Source organism: Diceros bicornis, chromosome 10 (genome assembly GCF_020826845.1).
Source record: "Diceros bicornis minor isolate mBicDic1 chromosome 10, mDicBic1.mat.cur, whole genome shotgun sequence".
In the NCBI taxonomy this organism is placed as follows: Eukaryota; Metazoa; Chordata; class Mammalia; order Perissodactyla; family Rhinocerotidae; genus Diceros; species Diceros bicornis.
The window spans coordinates 26,219,930-26,239,073 of NC_080749.1; the positions used below are offsets into that span (position 1 = coordinate 26,219,930).

Consider the following 19,144-nt stretch of genomic DNA (forward strand, 5'->3'; position numbering starts at 1 on the left):
AAACAACTGTCATTTTCCTTGAAAAGAGATAATAAAAATTTTCCTCAGAGTGAGTTTTAATGACCTGGGCTAAAAGGAAAGGAGGTGTTCTCCTAGAAGCAGGAATGAAGAGATGGAACAAAATACTCATCCATAATCCAAACAGGTTTAGCTAAGTGAAAAGGGACCCCTCAGTGCCTGCAAAGAACCAAGAAAAGACAAAGGACGGTACATGAGAAAGAAGTATCATATGACAGTGGTTATAGTAGATGATGTTGGTTCATAATCCATTTTTCTTTCTTCCATGTTAGCTTGGTCCAATTTCACTCCCATGTCTGTCTTTCATATACCAATGGTAAAAATTGTCCATGGTTGTGTCATCTAGGTGGGCACGTACCCCAGTTCGGATGAAGAAGACATGAGGGAATGTCTGCTTTGGGTGTTCTTCTACACCCAAGGAAGAAACAATACTGTTTTTTAACTGAATACTGTGTTTCTACACAGGACCCCTGGAACTTCAGTAGCCATCTTATGACCATGGGGAAATTAGCCTGAAAAGTATACACTAAAGATAACATCCAAGAACAAAGAGGTAGAAGGAACCCAGGTCCTTAATGATACTGTTGAGCCACTAAAATAACCAACCCAGGAACCATCCTAAATCTAGATTTTTAAGTGAAATAATAAATTCCTTCATAATTTAAGGTATACACAATTGTTTTTCTGTTGCTTTATATATTTGAGGGGACAGCATTAATCAGAGTTAGAATTCAGAGAAGAAATCTCTTTTATAGGGACTGGTTGGAAGGTTGGGGAGACATTGAGTATAATTACTAGAAACAGAATTGTGAACTCAGTGATTTAGAGATAAGCTTAACAAACACTGAAAACTTACAGAGTGAAAAAGAAAGAAAGAGGGGAGAGAACAGCAAAGAGAGAAAATATAGAGGTAGAATGATTTGCATTATTTTGGCTTTATGAATATGAGTCAAGAACACAGTGGGAGTTGAATCGGTTTGGGTTAAGTTTCCAGGAAAGGCTGTGCTAAACCTAAACCACTGCAAGTTGCTCTTCCGTTTCCCCAGGCTAATCACAATATAATAGAAAAAGCCTGTGTAACTGAAGGAGACAGTAATTAAGGGCAATGCCACACATGAGCCTCCACTTGAGGAAAGGTCTGGAGAGGAATTTGGAAAGAGGTTGAACCTAGACAAAATTTATTAACAAGAAGAATTTGAGTCATATGTAAGACAGCTAATATGGATTTATACCCTTGAGTGAGCCTTTGAACCACCAACTTCAGTGAAAATAGTATAAACTATAAAACATATACTTGCATATCCATGTTATCTTACCAAGCAACTCTCCTGAGGTGCTTAGTAAATTGGCCTAAGATAGGTAGATGCCTACTGCTTAGATAATTGTCTATGAACCTAAATGCCATCCCGGAGGGTTAGACTTACCCAGAGAAGGTAGCAGTAGTATAAAATAGGGAATAATCATAGATATTTAGATAGATTATAGATATATAGAAATATAGTTAATGTTATAATGATATCTACTTGAATTTATTGCCACATTTGAGAAAACACATTGGTAAAATTTTTGGAAGAATCAATACAAATTTATAAGACTAGGGATGTTATTGTACTGCATTAATCATCCATTGTGTATAAGGAGAAGTGGGCAAATAACTTCCTTGGCACTCTCCTTCATATAGGTGAATTCAGAGGTCAGCCCACGTGAGTACTGCTTCTGTGTACAGGACCAAGACTGATTCAAAGATACACTAATAACCCAAAGTATACTTCTAGCAGTTCGTTTTGTTCATCAGCCTTTTTTCTTTTTAAAGAAAATTTAAATGCAAGATGTCCAAGTGGGAGCCAGCCCTCATGGCCTAATGGTTAAAGTTTGGCATGCTCTGCTTCGGCGGCCCAGGTTTAGTTCCCGGGTGCGGAACCACACTGCTCGTCTGTCAGTAGCCATGATATGGCAGTAGCTCACAGAGAAGAACTAGAAGGACTTACAACTAGAATATACAACTATATACTGGGGATTTAGGGAGGGAAAAAAAAAGAGAGAGAGAGAGAGGAAGACTGGCAGCAGATGTTAGCTCAGGTTGAATCTTTCCCAGCAAGAAAAAAAAAAAAACAGATGAGCTTTTTTTTTTTTTAACAGCAAGTCCAAAAGGGAAATTATAGCAGGTCAATACATGAACTGAAGAGAATGATTATTGGAGCTATTGGAATGTCTCCATTTTTCTCTGAGTTTTCTTCTAATGAAGAGAAATATGCAAGAAGATTCTGAGGATGATTAAGTTTACATCATCATCAAGATGCTTAACTCTCCTTGAACAATGGGGAGGTGCATCTGATTGTGAGAACCTGTCACATGGCTATACTGAAGTGGAGAAGGAGGCTAGAAGCTATATATGTGTATATATATATATAGATATTTTTTGTGGGTGTGTGTGGAGGGGAGTTCTTCCTTAAAAAGTCAGGACTCACAATTTGCGACCCATCAAAATGTGAACATGAATTTCAAAAAATTAGGGGAAGTCGTGAATTGCAGATGACCATGCGACCCTCCAAGATTGATACTTCCAGGAGGAGAAAAAAGGTACATAGGGGCACGTCTTTACATGTTTCCTGATGTTCAAACCCATGGCAACTTCAGAATCATCTGAATCCTCAAATCAATGGGTAGTGGTTAGTTGTGGAGGTGCAATCAGTAGGTTTAATTTCCCCACAGTGTAGTCTGAGGGGTTTAATGGCCAAAGGTCTACAACAATTCTACTTATGTCCTATTGCATGTGACTAGTGAGTGCAGGCTCTAACTTGGAACGTGGGCTGGCTCTAGGAGCCACCTAACAGAATTGAGAAACCTGATATCTACCCAAGGATCTCCTTGTTACAGAACCCCTTTCGCCGGCATAGGCAAACCTGCTTCATTTTCCAGCTTCCCATATTCACACAGCATCTAGTTTAGAATTTCATTAGTCAGTCCTGCTCCTTGATGGCTGTTAACTTTGATTCTATCTTTAATTTCTCAGCCATGATTAGTTTCACCAACAGTGGGAATCTGGGTGGGTGATGGGAAAGGGTTTATTAACTATTAAATGCTGTCAATCACTCTTATGTGAGTTCAACTTCTAGATTTGAGCTTCCCGTCTCTGCCTCCTGGCAGATGGCCTGCTCTTGCAGAGAACAAAGACAATACACTTTTCCTTCATTACTGATGTGGGATCATGGATTCACAAATAAATCCTACATATCACTGTGCCATTCACTCTCTACAAGTCAAAAATTCATCCTACATTGAAAAAGAGTATATGTTGTACTTGGAAAATATTCCATTTCTGCTGTTTCACATGACATGGGAGATTTTCCCTCTCCCTCAATTTAGCCATCTCACATAGCTTTATTGAGTTTGAGTTCTATGTATGGTACCCCAAGTCCCCCAAAATATATTTTTCCCAAATTTTCAATTCCAACTTCAGAATCATCACTAAAATATCTCTTTAATTTTACTCTCCTCTCCTAATAATTATGATGCTTGGGATTAAGTGATTCCTTCTTTTGCAATACTATTGCAGCAATTTGACATTCGTGGTGAAATGAACTCTTGCCTCAAGTTTAGTGTGATAATTTTAGTCTAATAGGAAGCTCAGGGCCATATGCTACAACGAGCTGTAAACTAGCTCCACTCCTGTGCTCAGTTACAATCCTCTTTAGACCTAAATATTACAAGGTTTATTATTGAAACAAAGCCATATTCAAAAATACAGTTCAACTGACAAAGGTAACTATGAGGGGATTTTCTTCTTTACCTTTATCTTCTGAAAGACCCTGAAGGTAATCCAAAGACATCTTGCACAAAATCAATTATGAAGATAAGTTTACTCTGCTACTTTTTTTCCTATACTCACGGTTGCTCTGTACTTTTCTCCTCCCACATCCTATATGTACTTCATCTTTATTCCCAGGCTATATCACTTTTTTTTTTCCTTGTTTCCCCTCCTCTTTATTATAGAATATACTTAGTCTATATGATATAAACCATTTTAGGAAGGCTTGTAGTAGAAAGGGAATGGGGCTGGAAATGAAAAGATCATCTTTAATAGGGTAGGATATTGGTCTCAGCACTCTACTCATAATGGTATCATAAGTGTTGGAAATATTAGTAGTTATTTTTGAGGCAACATGAAATAGAGAACTTCACATATTCAACAACTCAAAAAGTGTTAAAGTGCTTTATATATTTGACCTTATTTAATCCTTACAACAGCACTTTAGGGTAGGATTATCATTATTCATGTTTTTAAGATGAGAAAACATGGGTACAAAGAGGCATCCAACATCACACAGCTAGTAACTAGTGGAGCCAGTGTTTGATCCCAGGGAGAGTGACTCCAGCATCAAGCTCTTACCCATTAAACAAGCAGAGCCCTAACAACCACTGCCAGAAATGCTATTTTTGATGTTGGTGGGACAATGATCTTATGCTACCTTCCAATTCTACTGACTCTAGATAAATAATTTTGGAAATATCTTCAAGGAATCATTGGAAAAAAGTACTGCTAAAATTCAAAAGGAAGAAGAAACTCACAAGAAGTATCTCCAGAAAATTAGCCTGAATTAAAAGTCATCTAAAAAACCAGCAGAATGAACCAACAACATTTATATAAACAATCTCTTCCTGCCAGATTTGTATTAAAGCCTGGTTCAAGTCACACTGAGAAAAACTTAGTAATCTATATTCAACCCATGGAGAACAAAAAAAAAAAATTAAAAATTAAAAAAAGACGATACTGTAATAGTCATTAGATACAAAGGGAATAGGAGGATGAGAAAAGTGAAATTAAAAGTACAGCCAAATAAAAGATATTTTTTCAATGCAGCCTTCAGGGAGGTAAGGCAAATCCCCCTCCATTTCCATACCTAGTAAGGTCAAGCTCTAAGAGTCAGGTCAGACTTTAAACACATTCTGATGTTTTCTGAACTGAAGTTATAACAGACAGAGCCAAAGACATATCACCACGTACAATTAGAAAAAGGCAGGAGAAATTTCACTGGTGGCACATTTCCCTTTTAGTATGTCAGGCAGAGTTGTTCCAGCCTCAACTATTCAAATTACTCTCAAGCAGGCCTAAAAGCAGAAGTTAAAGGAAAAACCTACTGTTCCTTCCCTAGATATCAGCACATAAATCCCAGCCAAATTTCTGATATTAAGAGAGAATAGAATGTATTTGAAAGTGTTCTATTACAGACTTATATTTATAAAAGAGCAGAGCTTTTCCTTCTCTGATGTCTACCATTTGTGACTGAAAAACTGTGCTAGAGAGACAGGGGCAAACTCAAACAAAAAATTCTGCAGAACCTATTGTGATAAATGATACATGACAAATTGCATTTAAACAGTTACTGGGCCCAAAGGAATCCAGTAGAGAATAAGTGCAAACAAAGTGGGAGTTTTCTATTCCTAATTCCTTTGACAAAAATGACAAAATATGGTTCTTTCATGTAACGACAGGGAGAAACAGGAAGCTTAAGAACATAAAATATGTTGCCACTCAGAAAGGGAGATGGTGTTCACATATATTATACTTCAGATTTTACTTGAAATTTACTGCAGTTTTACTTGAAAAGGGTCTCTGGATCTTTGTTTTTACGAATGGGGAAAGGATAAGAGTGGTCTAATGAGGGGAGAAACACAATAGCTTCACCTCTTAACATTTTTGACAGACAAGACTGTCTAAAGTCTAATTTGATATTCAGTTAACATATCCAGGGAAAAACATGCAAGCAAATATATTTCTAAACAGAATGCCAAAAGAATGTTGTTAGCACATTTGTAAATTTCCAATTCTTTCTTACTACCCTTATCCAACAACCCAAACAAATCAGTTTAAATACAACTTCTTTTACTAATGTCTTTTGAAGCATCACTGCAGTCAGATTGAGTCAAGTAACCATCTGCTGCAAATACAAATAGAGCTACATTCAAGAATTATATTACACAGGCTTCCTAGCAAAGCTCTTACGTGCAAGCTGTTCTTGTCAAAATCAGAACCATTGTGATGATGCATCTTAATATTCAATCAGACTTTAAGTAAAGAGTGACAAAAGTCCACATATGGATGACAGCTGTTTCTTCAGTAAATATTTTCCCATTTAATGAATGGAGGCTTATGGCAGTTTAAGATATGTTCCATCAGACATTTAGCCTGAACTGAACTGGGGATGATTAAAATAATAACAAGGATAAAATTTCGGTTTTCAAATCTTTGCTACAACTTACATCTGAAAAAACAACAGCTCCTCCAATTAAAGTTGTACAGTATGTCATTATTTTGAAAGTATCCTTGCCCAATACTGACTGGTGAAAGAACTGAATTTATGGGACTCTTTACATTTTTTGTGCATCCTCCTCTAATAATATCATAGCATTTGTAAAATTAAAGCATAATTCCTGTATTGATTTTATAATTATATGAATAAAATTGAGAATTTAAACATTTTTGACTATGTTTTGACAAATTGTGAAATATTAAAAAAGATTAATGAGCCTATAGCTAAAAGAAGGAAAGATAGGGCCTCTTTTTACCAAAAAAATGGCTTGCAAAATTGGAAAGTCAAAAGAAAAGGAAAGATGGATTCTGATGAAAAAATCAGTGACTCTATAATAATGCAGTGTTTACATATCAGTAGTTAGATAAAATAAAGGTTAGTTTCAACTAACAAAGATGACAACATTATAGTAATACCCTTGAATATGTATTATACCCCTTTATAAATCCTAAATGTTGTGTTGGACATAAGTTTATTAATAGCATATCTTTAAAGTAGCGTTTTTGAAGTTTGCTAACTATAAGGTCCACTGCTAAGTAATTTACAGTCTCCTCTCTTTAACCTGAAACTATCCTGAGGCTCATCTCTGGTGACGCCAAAGCAATTCCTGGGAGCATGGCAGGTTGTTTGTGTCTTAGGTTAGGCCTGCAATATTGATGTGTTTAGGAACTGGTATTCTCCAGCTTCTGCGTGGTATATTATAACATTTTTTCCTTCCCACAATGCAAGTGTTAAAATAAACATTAAAAAAAATTGAGCCCATAATCTTATATTCTACAACTCTCATCAGACACTGATATATATATATTTTAATAGAAACTATTTCAGATCAAACACTACAAAGAAAAATTTCTTACCCTGCTATTGGATCTACCGCTATTGCCTTAGGATTATGAAGCTCCAGATCAATCAGGGTGACACATACAGACCCGTTGTAATTACAAACAAAGATCCGGTCACTGACATGGTCCACAAAATAGAGGTTTCTGGTGAGCCAGTCAATCGCCATTTGTTGCACATCTGAAAAACACACACACACAAAATCATTGAATCACGGGTGCGAACTTAGCATCATAAGCCAAAGAGTACATAAATCTGCCCAAACCATCACAGAGGACATTTCAAAAATATAGGTAGTTTTATGATAAAAAATTGCAAAAATGATTTCTTGCTATGCAAAAATAAGTGATTTAATTATTCTGTAAAATAGTCACTACCTCTTGATACCTTTCTTCCTGTTCTCTAAGGACTAAGGATGACGTAAACAAATGGATCAAAAGTTAGTAATCCTAAATATGGGTATTTACAATAAAATCTGTCTCCTAGTTTTTGCATTTGTCCAGAATAGTTTGTTCAACCCAATGAGCATAACTGGTTCAATGGCACCCCTAAACTCTTTAGCAGTAAGAGGAGTAAACTTTGTATGAACTTAAAGTAAACGCTTATTTTCAGATACGCTTATATCAAAAAGAAGGAAGGATGGAGAAGGTGGAAAGAGTTCTGTAAGATCCCTTTGTTTATAAAAAGTATCCAAAACTTGGAAATAAACAAAAGGAGGGTGATATGTTCGTTCAGTGGCATATACAGGCATTGTAAAACAGGCCTGATCAAAGATTAATTCTCTAGGAGAGTATTGTTCAGTAATACTTTTGGAGATGATGAAAATTGCATAAAGTAGCCACTAGTCAAATGTGTCTTAAAATGCAGCTAGTGAGACTGGGAAACTGAATCTTTATTGTATTTCATTTTAATTAATTCAAATTCAAATGCAACCTTTAAAATGTGGCTAGTGCGACTAGCAAACTGAATCTTTATTGTATTTCATTTTAATTAATTCAAATTTAAACTTAAAAAAGTGGGTAGCTAGTGGCTACTGTGGATATTGCATTTCTAGAACAATTTATCTGTGTTTTACTTGAGCATTTTCTATTTGATCAGACCTATACACTATGAAATTTCATGCTAATTTGTAGATATTTATCTTGTAGAAAGGATAACCCCACAAGTTATGGTTTTATTATGCTGTGAGGCATTAATCATTTTTATACCTGACCTACAAATCTTATTTAAATATTCTTCCTCTTTAAAATGCCTATGAGTACCAATTCCACTAATGTTCTTCGATCAGCAATACTGGGCTGGTTTCCTCAATAATGACATAAATAAATTCTTGGTCCATATTCATTCCTGAACTTTATGACAATCATGTTTTTATCTATTGGAAATGATACTTGTATGCCTCCTTGTTCAAACTTACTATGGATTCATGATTTATTAACTAAGCAGAGTTTCCTCCTACAATCTGAACCTAAACATTCTTTCTGCTCTATGCTTCAAAATACTTCCTTAGTAACATGCTGCTTCGGTGAATAATATTCTTTCAACAGAAAGGCTAACAGAGATGTATGCGTCATCATTATCATTTGTAACGTTTCATTGTCAAAGCAAGGTAGAGAAAGGAGCAACTATGTGGGAATTTCTATCATGTCTTACAAGGACAAGCAGAAAGTGGATTTTCCAATTCATTGGATACACATTTTCAAGCTATCGATTCCAGTTTCATTCCTGAATTACACAGTCTTTATGGAAACATAAGCATTTAAATGTCCCAGAAACTACATGAAGCTTTTCTTCAACCAGATCAGCAACTAGGATTTTTTTAAAATCTGAACTGTTTCTCTGTCTCCAGAAATCTGGAAATGTCTGCTTTGTTTTATTTTTAACTCTTTTTGCATTATTGTATCAGCTAGAGCACAGAACCCACTGTTTCAAATGTCATTTCAAATACCTTGGATTCAGATAAACTATGTGCCACAGTCCATTCAATGGCCCATCCCTCACGCTAGGCATGCGGTTGGTTTAGTCTATACAATTGTAATTTCAGACAAAAGAGCTGCTTGACAGCATTCACACTTTCTTTCAACTTTGTATCATTGCAGAAAGATTCTCTGCTACTGAAACAGTACTTATTGTTAACAACCATCCAAGTTTGAAGCAGCAAGGTCTCTCTAAAGAACCTAAAATTTATCCAAACACTTAGTAATTGTGCGAATTGGTTTTGTTACCTTTTCTTATATTTGAAGTTTCTGTCTGCTTTTAATGTAATTTTTATTAAGATTGGAGAATTGAGGCAATTAGACAAAGAGTTCAAGTAAGCAAGATGATAGATAGATAGATAGATAGATAGATAGATAGATAGATAGATAGATAGATAGGTATATAGATAGAAAGAAAGATAGGTAGAGAGACAAATAATAAATTTGGCTAAAATGATTTGAACATTTTAGGAGATCAGTGAATTTTCTTGACAACGGATTCAGTATTTCATTTTGCTGAAATATAACAAAGTTCATAGGAAATTGCTGAAGATAACTGTAATTTTATGACATTACAAAAAAATCTGTAAATTTTTAGTAAGACCCTTATTATTTTACCTTTACTAGAACAAAATTTTAAGTATGTTCCTGTTATTATTTTCTCTACTTGGCTTTTATTCATTCTTCAACCAAAAGTCATCCAGATTTTGCCCTCACTGTTCTTTTGAAATGGCTCTTATTATGGTCATTCAGAATTTCCTAATTGCTAAAAGCAAAGGTTGCTTTTCAGCTCTCTACGAAGCAATCTAAATATCAATATTGGTAAAATTTTAAATAATCATGAAAAAATATTGAAAATATTTTAAAACTTGTAAATTATTATATAAATATAAGTAACTATTAACAATGTTATTAAAACTCAATATTTGTTATTTAACAACTTAAAGTTGTACCCAGTGGAAATCAATTGAAAAATTCAAGAGAAAAAAAAAATTGAAGATGATGAATACTTATGATAATCTATAATTGGATAAAAAAAGATACAACAGATTTTTCATCATGACATAGGCAAGTAATTAATTACCGGAGTTGGTGAATGTAGAACTTAAACATTTTTAATTCACTAAAATGTAATGTATACTTAGTGTTAAGGACTGAATTATCTTCTGCCAAAATTCGTATGTTGAAGTCCTAACCCCCAGTATCTCAGAATGTAACTGTAATTGAAGATAAAGTCTTTAAAGAGATGATTAAATTAAAATGAGGCCATTAGAATGTGCCCTAATACAGTCTTACTGGTGTCCTTATAAAAAGAGGAGATTAGGACATACAGAGAGAAACCCAGGGATGCCTGCACACAGAGGAAAGGCCATCTACAAGTCAAGGAGAGAGGCCTCAGAGGAGTCCAACCCTGCTGGTACCTTGATCTTGGACTTCTAGTCGTCAGAACTATAAGAAAATGGATTTCGATTGTTTGAATCACCCAATCTGTGGTATTTTGTTATAGCAGCTCTAGAAAACTAATATACCTGCTCAAGTATTACTTAATAGAGTAGTCCATGCCACAAAATTATCGCAAACAAAGGTCAAAATCTTGCTAAGAAAAAATATGAAAGGAACATCTGCATGCCCTTTTTCAACGTCATACTGGACCATTGTCTAACATGCCCCCTCAAGAATTAGTTAATTCTCCTGGGTAATATAGCTTTGTTATACCTTTCTATTTATAACATACAACATAATATGCAATAGATCTTACAATTTGATATTGATTATGTTCTAGTCTCTATGAATTTACAATTAATTTGTGGATAAATTGCAAATAGCCTTTGTCCAATAGAGATGCAAACAATTTCTTTCAGGGAGTGAAGATAACCCCAGTTTTATTGTCCAGTACAACATTAACTAATTTTATATCTAACTTTACAATCTTAAATCCCCAGCATTTTTTTTTTCCTTCATTGATTGTAAATACTTCAGTCTTTCTATACTTCTTTGAACCACATTTACCACTCTGCTGGTTCTCTCATCGTGAGCTAAATGACTCCTTAACACATGTCCACTACATATTTGTATGGGTTATGCTTTTAAATTTTGGAAAATTATACATTGACAAATTTTAGTACTTGATTTCTTCTTTAATTATTTACTGTATGATCTTTAACCAGCCAGAGATGGCAAATTTAAATGTCTTCAAGGATTAGGAAGATAACATAAATAGGCAAAACTTGTTAGGAGGGACTATGACAAACCTAGATGATGGCCTGAAAGTATACATCTACCTAGAAAGGCAGGCTCAATTTCAGCTGATTGTTTTGATGCAGAAATGCTTCATTATTTCAAAGAAGCCCCAACTACGAACTTCTGGGTTTCATTTGAAGTTTCTCAATTTTTAAATATGGTAGACTAATTTTTAAAAATTATAAAGCATTTTGTGTATCAAACAAAACCTGTCTGCAGCCAAACTGGATCAAAGACCAGGAGTGTGATTACACCGAAGCAAAGTGAGCACTGTATATCATTTAGTTCAGTCTGACCCTCTGCTTAAAAGTATGTTCTAGAGAAAGTTATTGATATCTATAAAAGCCATTGTTATTATATTAAATAAACATAATATCCATTTACAAAGTGGTCAAGGGATTAAGTCAGACAACAAACATTAAGAATCTTGTACAATGACACATAGTAGATATTCCACAAATATTAGTTGCCTCCCAGAGGGAACAAAAGGATTGCTCTTTAATTTATGTCATTGTGACTACTTATAATATGTATGTACTAGAGAATAGCATGGTACCAGATAAAAAAAAATAATTGATTAATTAATGATAAGATAGACAGTAATTGTGATAATTTTAAAATATATGCACCAATTTTCTGATACTCCTCCTTTTAAGAGGTGGAACTTGATTCTTCTCCCTTTGAATGTGGGCTGTTCTTTGTGACTTCCTGGTACTGAACAGAATGTGACAGAAATGACAGGGTGTGATTTCCAATGGTACGTCACAAAAGGTGTTATAACTTCCATTTTGCTCTCTCTCTCTTTGGATCACTCACTCTGGTGGAAACCAGCTGCCATGTTATAAGGATACTCAAGTAACACTGTGCAGAGGCCCATGTTGCAAGGAACAGAAGCCTACTGCCAACAGTCACAAGAATGAGCTTGGAAAGCAATCATCCAGCCTCAGTTAAGCCACTGGAGGCCTACAGGACAGGCTAACATCTTGATTACAACCTCGTGAGAAACCTTATGACAACCACCTAGCTAAGCAACTCCTGAATTTCTGACCCACAGAAAGCGTAAGGTAATAGATACTTGCTGTTTTAAAGCCACTAAGTTTTGGGGCAATTTGTTTGTTACACAGCAATAGATAACTAACACAGAGGTCAAATTCCTGTAGTTTTTAAAGCTAGATTTTATTGACTTCTCACCACTTGGATGTCATTTTTAGACTTATATCTGAACTAGACTGTCTACATCAATAACTGTTTTGGTTCCCTCAAATTACCTGTGGTTCAGCTTAATGCTAAAATACAAAAGATATTCCATAAATGCTCATAAATGAACCCAAGGAAATTTAAAGATAATTTGTCTTGAAAATTTCTACTCTATTTTTACAAAATGTGGTTCTGTGCTGAAACAACTGTATTTGGGAACCATCAACATCTAGATCCCTTATATGGTCCCCTTCCCAAGAATGGCAGAATCAGCATTAGTGTTAGAAAGAAAATAAAACAAGGTAATGACTTACACAGTGACTGGTCAGAGAGGACATCCTGAGAAGGACGATATCTGAACTGAGCTCAGAATAACAAGATGTTAACCATGTGGAGATTTGGGGGCAGGGCCAACCAAGCCGAAATGAGCTGGCATATTCTAAAAATGAGGAGTAGTGGTGGGAGGAGCTATATTATAGCTAAAATATGGATGAATGAGAAGAGATGAGGCCTCAGAGATTGGCAGGAATATGTAAACTATAGTAAATGAATGGATTTTATAATAATGACATTGTAAAACCAGAGGATTACTTTGTTTTAAATTGCTTTTTATTTTTATTATACAGTAAATGTACATGATTTAAAAAGTCAAACACCCTATCAGGCTTACAGTGAAAAACAGCAGTGTCCACTTCACTTCTCTCTACTCTCTTCCAATTGTTTTAGCTATTTCAACTGCATTTGCTTCCATAATTCTGTATAACATGTTTCTACTACAACTTTGAAGTTTTTGAAGTTTATATAGAATTTGTTGGACTTTCTACTATACAAGATTAGGATTTAATTCTTTATACCCCTCCACACACACATTATATATTCACACTTTCTCTCCCCCATCACCCTCCCACAATCTTAATTTTTAGTTAAATTAATATTCAATGTTTACATAACTATGGCTATATAAATTTTTGCTGACAGGCAAAGAGAGTAGTTTAATATAATTATACATCCTTCCTTGAGCAAATTTTGTTTTTTTTAGAGCTCCATTTTTTTCGTCTGTTATAATTTATTGTTGCGTAATTCTTCAAAAGAACTCTAAAACTCCTCCCTAAATGGAAAAACATAGTAATCTATTAATTTCTCTTTTGCTTTTGACATACTTCCTGTCACCTGCCATCCTCTTGTTCCAATCTGTACTGGCTTGCTCCATAGCCACGGTCTCGGGGCTTCCTTTTATCAGTCCAGACACTTTATTGTTTGCTTTAGAAATCAAATGTCTCATTTTCTGTTAAAGTAGGAGATAAGAATTTGTCTGGCTGTGGGGACTGGGGTAAGGAATCTAGTAGCCTACATATTCTCAAAACAGGTTCTAAGCAAATCCTCTTATTACTAGTCCTATCCTATATCCCTACCTTCAGAGTCTCTAATTTTTGAGACTTCCTGGGATTCTTCATCTTGGCACCCCATTTTCACTCAGCAAAGCAGAGAAATACTAAATCTAATTCATTTAGCATTTAATCATCTGCTTTTTATTGTCCAAAATTATCTCACATGCATTGTCTCCTCTCTCTTTTGTCTTTTTGGGTTAATACAATTAAAGACATTTCTTTACTGTATTTACAGTGGACTTCCAAAAAAGAACAGGTATAATATAAGCAATTTTGTTCAATCCGCAGTGTTTAACAGGAAGTCCCTGGGGACAGTTTCAAGCAGGGGAGTTAGACATCTGTTTAGCATTTTAAAAAAGACCATTCTGGCTGTTGTGTGGATAAAGAGGATAAGTCTGAAAGCTGGTGACCAGTTAGGAAGATCCCGTAATTTCCGGGAGAGATATGGTGGCTTCAGAGTACCAGAGCAATGGTGAGGTTATACAGCACACACTTACAATATTTCCTTTGTCAACATTAAATATATAATCATATTTAAAGGAATACATTTAAATTATATTCTAGCTTAGATGAAGGAGCCAAGACTGATAAAAATTTTGAAGACATCACAGAAAATCAGAAACGTTCCAAATACAGATGGTTTCTATCCACATGTCTATTCTTGTTGTATATTATGAATGTTTTAACGTAACATTTTTATTTCCACTCAAATATTTTCTCTCAAGCTGTGATGTTGCCTTCACTGAAGAGAGTTATAGGGTTTCTAATGTAAACAAAGAGAAGAGCAGGTAAAAATGAAATTTTAAAAATGGTAAGATTATAAAGAAACTATTCTATTCTCCTCAATTTATGTGTTTCTTGCTTTAAGTGGAAAAGTAACATGTAGGATTTATACCAAATTTATTTGCTAGAATATTTGAGAATGCCCACTGAATGATATGATGATGTAATTGCATGTATTTTTATATGTCGCCACAATCTTTATCAAGTAGCATGTACTCATTTCATCCCTACATGATATTAAATAAACTGAACTGAACAAATAAAGGCTCTGTGTGCTCGGTATAATAATTAAAATGGTATTATAGAAGTTCAATTAGAGGGTACTGTGGGCAGGCACACCTTTAATCACCAGCAAAATCTGTGGCACATTACAGAGCCCTTCCCTTTTCCCTTAACTAATGAAAGAGTGCCTCTTCCTAGGCTCTGATCCTCTTTCTTAAACACATGAAATGTATTCAAAATGAGCATCAAGGCCACTTTATACAAGTAGTCACAAATTTCTACATAGAATCTGTGCATGTCTTTATGAAAAAAGACAAGGAGGGTGTTTCTGACATGGGATGGTGGGCCAGTATCAGGTACTTGTATGGGTCTTTGATGTTCTTATCTTTTGTTAGGAGGAAGGGACACGAGATAACTGAGGTTTTGAAGCTCCTTCCACTTCACTGTTCCACTCTTTCTCAATTCCTTCTTCTAACCCAAGCTATAAGTAAATTTTATTTCTTATGGTAGATGCACCTAGAAAAGATGCCAGGGTTATTCTTTCTCTATAGCAAAAAACAGTTTATACAAAGCTATCTTTTCCCACTAGGCAAAACTTTACGTTCTTATTTTTCCCATAACCTAAATGGATTCACCCTTCATTCTGTTTTCTTTCTCCCCACTTCACACCATATTAAATCCATCAGCAAATCTTAAGATGTTCACCTGAAGCAAAACACTTCTATCTCTGCTATTATTATTCTCTTTGGTCAAGACACTATCTTCTCTCCTCTGGATGGCTGCAATAGCTTCTTATCAGGTCTCTCTGCTTCTCTTCTAGACCCACTATTACAATCATCACAGAGCACCTAGAGAGATCATTGTAAAACACAAACTGTATCATGACACCAAAGAAGAAAACAGTACTCCTTATAGTTTGAGTTCTATGTTACAGTTGATTGCCATTGAAGACAAGTCTTAAGAAACTGATAGTCTCTTGGGATTTACTCTCCTACACAAATGCTTTCAAAAGTATACCATTGGTATTTTTATAAATATCTAAGTTTGATAAACTTTAGCTCAATTTTAAGTCAAAACTTTATAGAGTATTTCACTTTCCAACATTTTGCCGTGAAGGCCACCCAGAAAATGAGGTATAGTGGGGTTCCAACTTCCATTTGTGTTATTGTTTCTTCCATACAGTTTTAATAAACACAGGTTTTACTCTATATCTTGAGTCTATATTCTAATTTTCCAAAATATCAGTCCTCTCCTTAAAATCTCCAATGACTTCCCACCACACTTAGCATAAAATCCAAAGTCTTTAACATGGCTTACTAGGCTTCTAAATGTCTCTTTTACCTCATATCTTCCTAGCTCACTCTACTCCAGTCACATGGCCTCTTCACTTATTTTTGAACCTGCAAAGAAAGCTCCCACCATAGGACATTTGTACTTGATCATCAGGACAAAAGAGTATCTGAATGTGCCTGGCTTCTGTTCTTGCTTCATTCAGGTATCTGCTCAAATGTCAGATTCTCAGAAAAGCCTCTCTTGACTGGATATTAAAGTGGATATTAAAAAGACCACCCCATCTCCACACACACACACACCCTGACTCATCCTCACCAGTCAAACCCATTGCCCTAATTTTATTTTCCTTGTAGCATTCATAACTGATTGAAATTAACTAGTTATTTATTAGTTCACTGTCTCCCCACAGTAGAATGTAAGCCCCATATGAGCAGGGATCCTGTATATCTAATTCACTGCTATATTCACAAAGCCTAGAATTGTGTTTAGCCCATGGTAAGTGCCCAGTAAATACTCCAAATCAGTACTGCTATTCTGTTCACAACAACCTTTGGTCAAGAACTTCCAGCCTAAAATCTGTGCTCTCACCTCTAAATCAGTCAGTGTAGAAGTCATTGGAAGTCAGAGCTCCTTTGTTTTTTAATCACCTGCAATATTTTCCTTGATTTTACCTGTGAGCTCAAACTTGGCAAGTCACTATTCTTCACCCAGGAAAGATGTATAGTAGCAGGATCTATATTATTTAATGTGGACAAGTAATTTCATGAAAGCACAATTAGGCAGATAGCAATTTGCAGGAATGAGTACCCAGGGTGAGGAACAATCGAGTCAGAGATGACAGTGCCATATAACAGTGTGGAAGAATAATGACAACTGGTGAGCCTGAGAGAATAAGAAGGGATAATAAAGAAAAGAATGTTCTGCCAAAATGTTGTATTGAGGATAAAATACCACCACATCCACTTTAGCACTAAAACTGCCACATCTTGACTTCTACAGCATTACTGCTCTCGATTCTCTCCAGTCCTTCTTTCTTGTCTATCCCTACCAAGTATCATTTTATGACTCTCAGAGTCATGTAACCTAGTAGCTCTTTTTCCTGTCCTCTGTCTGAGTAAGAATTTACCAGCACCTTGACCATGGTTTGTCTCTGTGACTACTGGTTACCTTGACTGCTTCTGTTTGCACATATTAGATAACTTTAGATTACCTTTTGATTCATGTCCCTAAAAACACAGATTTTTGATTAACTGATTATTATTATTATATATTTATATTATATGTTATGCAATTATATCATTTTTATATAGTCTAATAATTACTATATTATTATTATTGATTGTTTATTATTCATATTTATCATATCTCTTAACCTACCCAAGTTATAGACCCAGAATCTGAAGCACAAGAAATAGAAAATATATTTCCCCTAGGTATTAGTTCCAAAATACCATAAGTGAAGAAGAGAATCTACTTATCTGTTTTTAGTGGACTGATTCTATAAATAAAGATAGGTTCATTTAGACCAATGTTATCAGCTGCATTACGTCTGGTAAACAAATTTTCAACTGAGAAAGCCAATGATCAAATATTTGTAGAATGCTTCCTTAGCCATGTTCACTATTGGCAAACATTTTAGATATTAAACTCACTCTACTGTTAGGATTAATTACATAATGGTAACGAAATGGCATTAGTTCTTTGGAAACATATATATATAATAAAAATTAATAAATGCTTTCGGACTGCTTTTTTTCTTAAGAGTCAAGTCCAACAGTCAAAACCAATTACCAAATGATTAGTTTAATTTGTTTGACATGGGTGGGGATTATTTCTAGGAGTTACACTAAAGCATCCTGAAAGGTATTAGGACACTTCTGAATTGAGGAAAGACATGAGAAATTCATGTTTAGTCAAGCCCGGCAGTAACTAGTTTACAGCCCTGCACCTCAGACATTTCATTATAAAGTTAGCCTAAGACCTGTGCAAATGGAGGCAGAGTGTTACGTTTCTGGGGATTTGCCCCATGGCACTTCAGATGGATACGCTAGGAAATAAATGTGCTTATATTTTCAGAACATATATATATATATTTTTAGAATAATATAAGAAAGGAATATAAAAATATATATTATATAATAAATAGATGTAATATATTTGTGTTTTTATTATTTACATGTAAGTATATATATAAATATATAAGATAAGAAAGAAATATAAAAAATAATAAATATAAGAAAGGAGAATATCTTAGTCAGTTTGGGCTGCTATCACAAAACACCATAGACTGGGTGTCCTAAACAATAAACATATATTTCCCACAGTTCTGGAGGCTGGGAATTCCAAGATCAAGGTGCCAGCAGCTTCTGTGTCTGGTTCAGACAGCCACCTTCTTTCCGTATTCTCACAGGGAAGAAAGAGCGATCTCTAGTCACCTCCTCTTCTTATAAAGGTATCAGTCCCATCATGGGGGCTCCATTCTCATGACCTCACCTAAACCTAATTACCTCAAAGACCCTACCTCCAAATACTATTACATTGGGGATCAGGGCTTCAACATATAAATTGTGGAGGGACACAAAAATTCAGTTCATAGCATTCAGAACTGTAGAATACTCAACTCACATTGAAATTCATAAACAATAAATAAAATAATTGCTAATAGTAAATTCTGAAATAATTCATATTTATAAGAATTTAAGAGGTGTGTATAAGGTATGTACATTACATAATAGCTCAATGCCCATCTTAGGTCCAATTTTGGATTGAAACATACTTATTCTTAAACCTTTGATTTTCACATGCTAATACAACTTGATCTCTGACAAAGCCAAAATATCAATATTATTAATCTTAAAGTAATGTTTTTTGTTAA

General features: G+C 34.9%; 1 protein-coding gene across 1 annotated transcript in view; it reads right to left on the bottom strand.

Moving 5' to 3' along the window:
- LRP1B (LDL receptor related protein 1B) overlaps nt 1–19,144 on the bottom strand; it is a 1,024,768-nt gene that overhangs the window by 969,234 nt on the left and 36,390 nt on the right. The window contains exon 4 of the mRNA XM_058548897.1: nt 7,187–7,349. Coding sequence (XP_058404880.1) covers nt 7,187–7,349 — 163 coding nt within the window. The remainder of the gene's footprint in view (nt 1–7,186; nt 7,350–19,144) is intronic.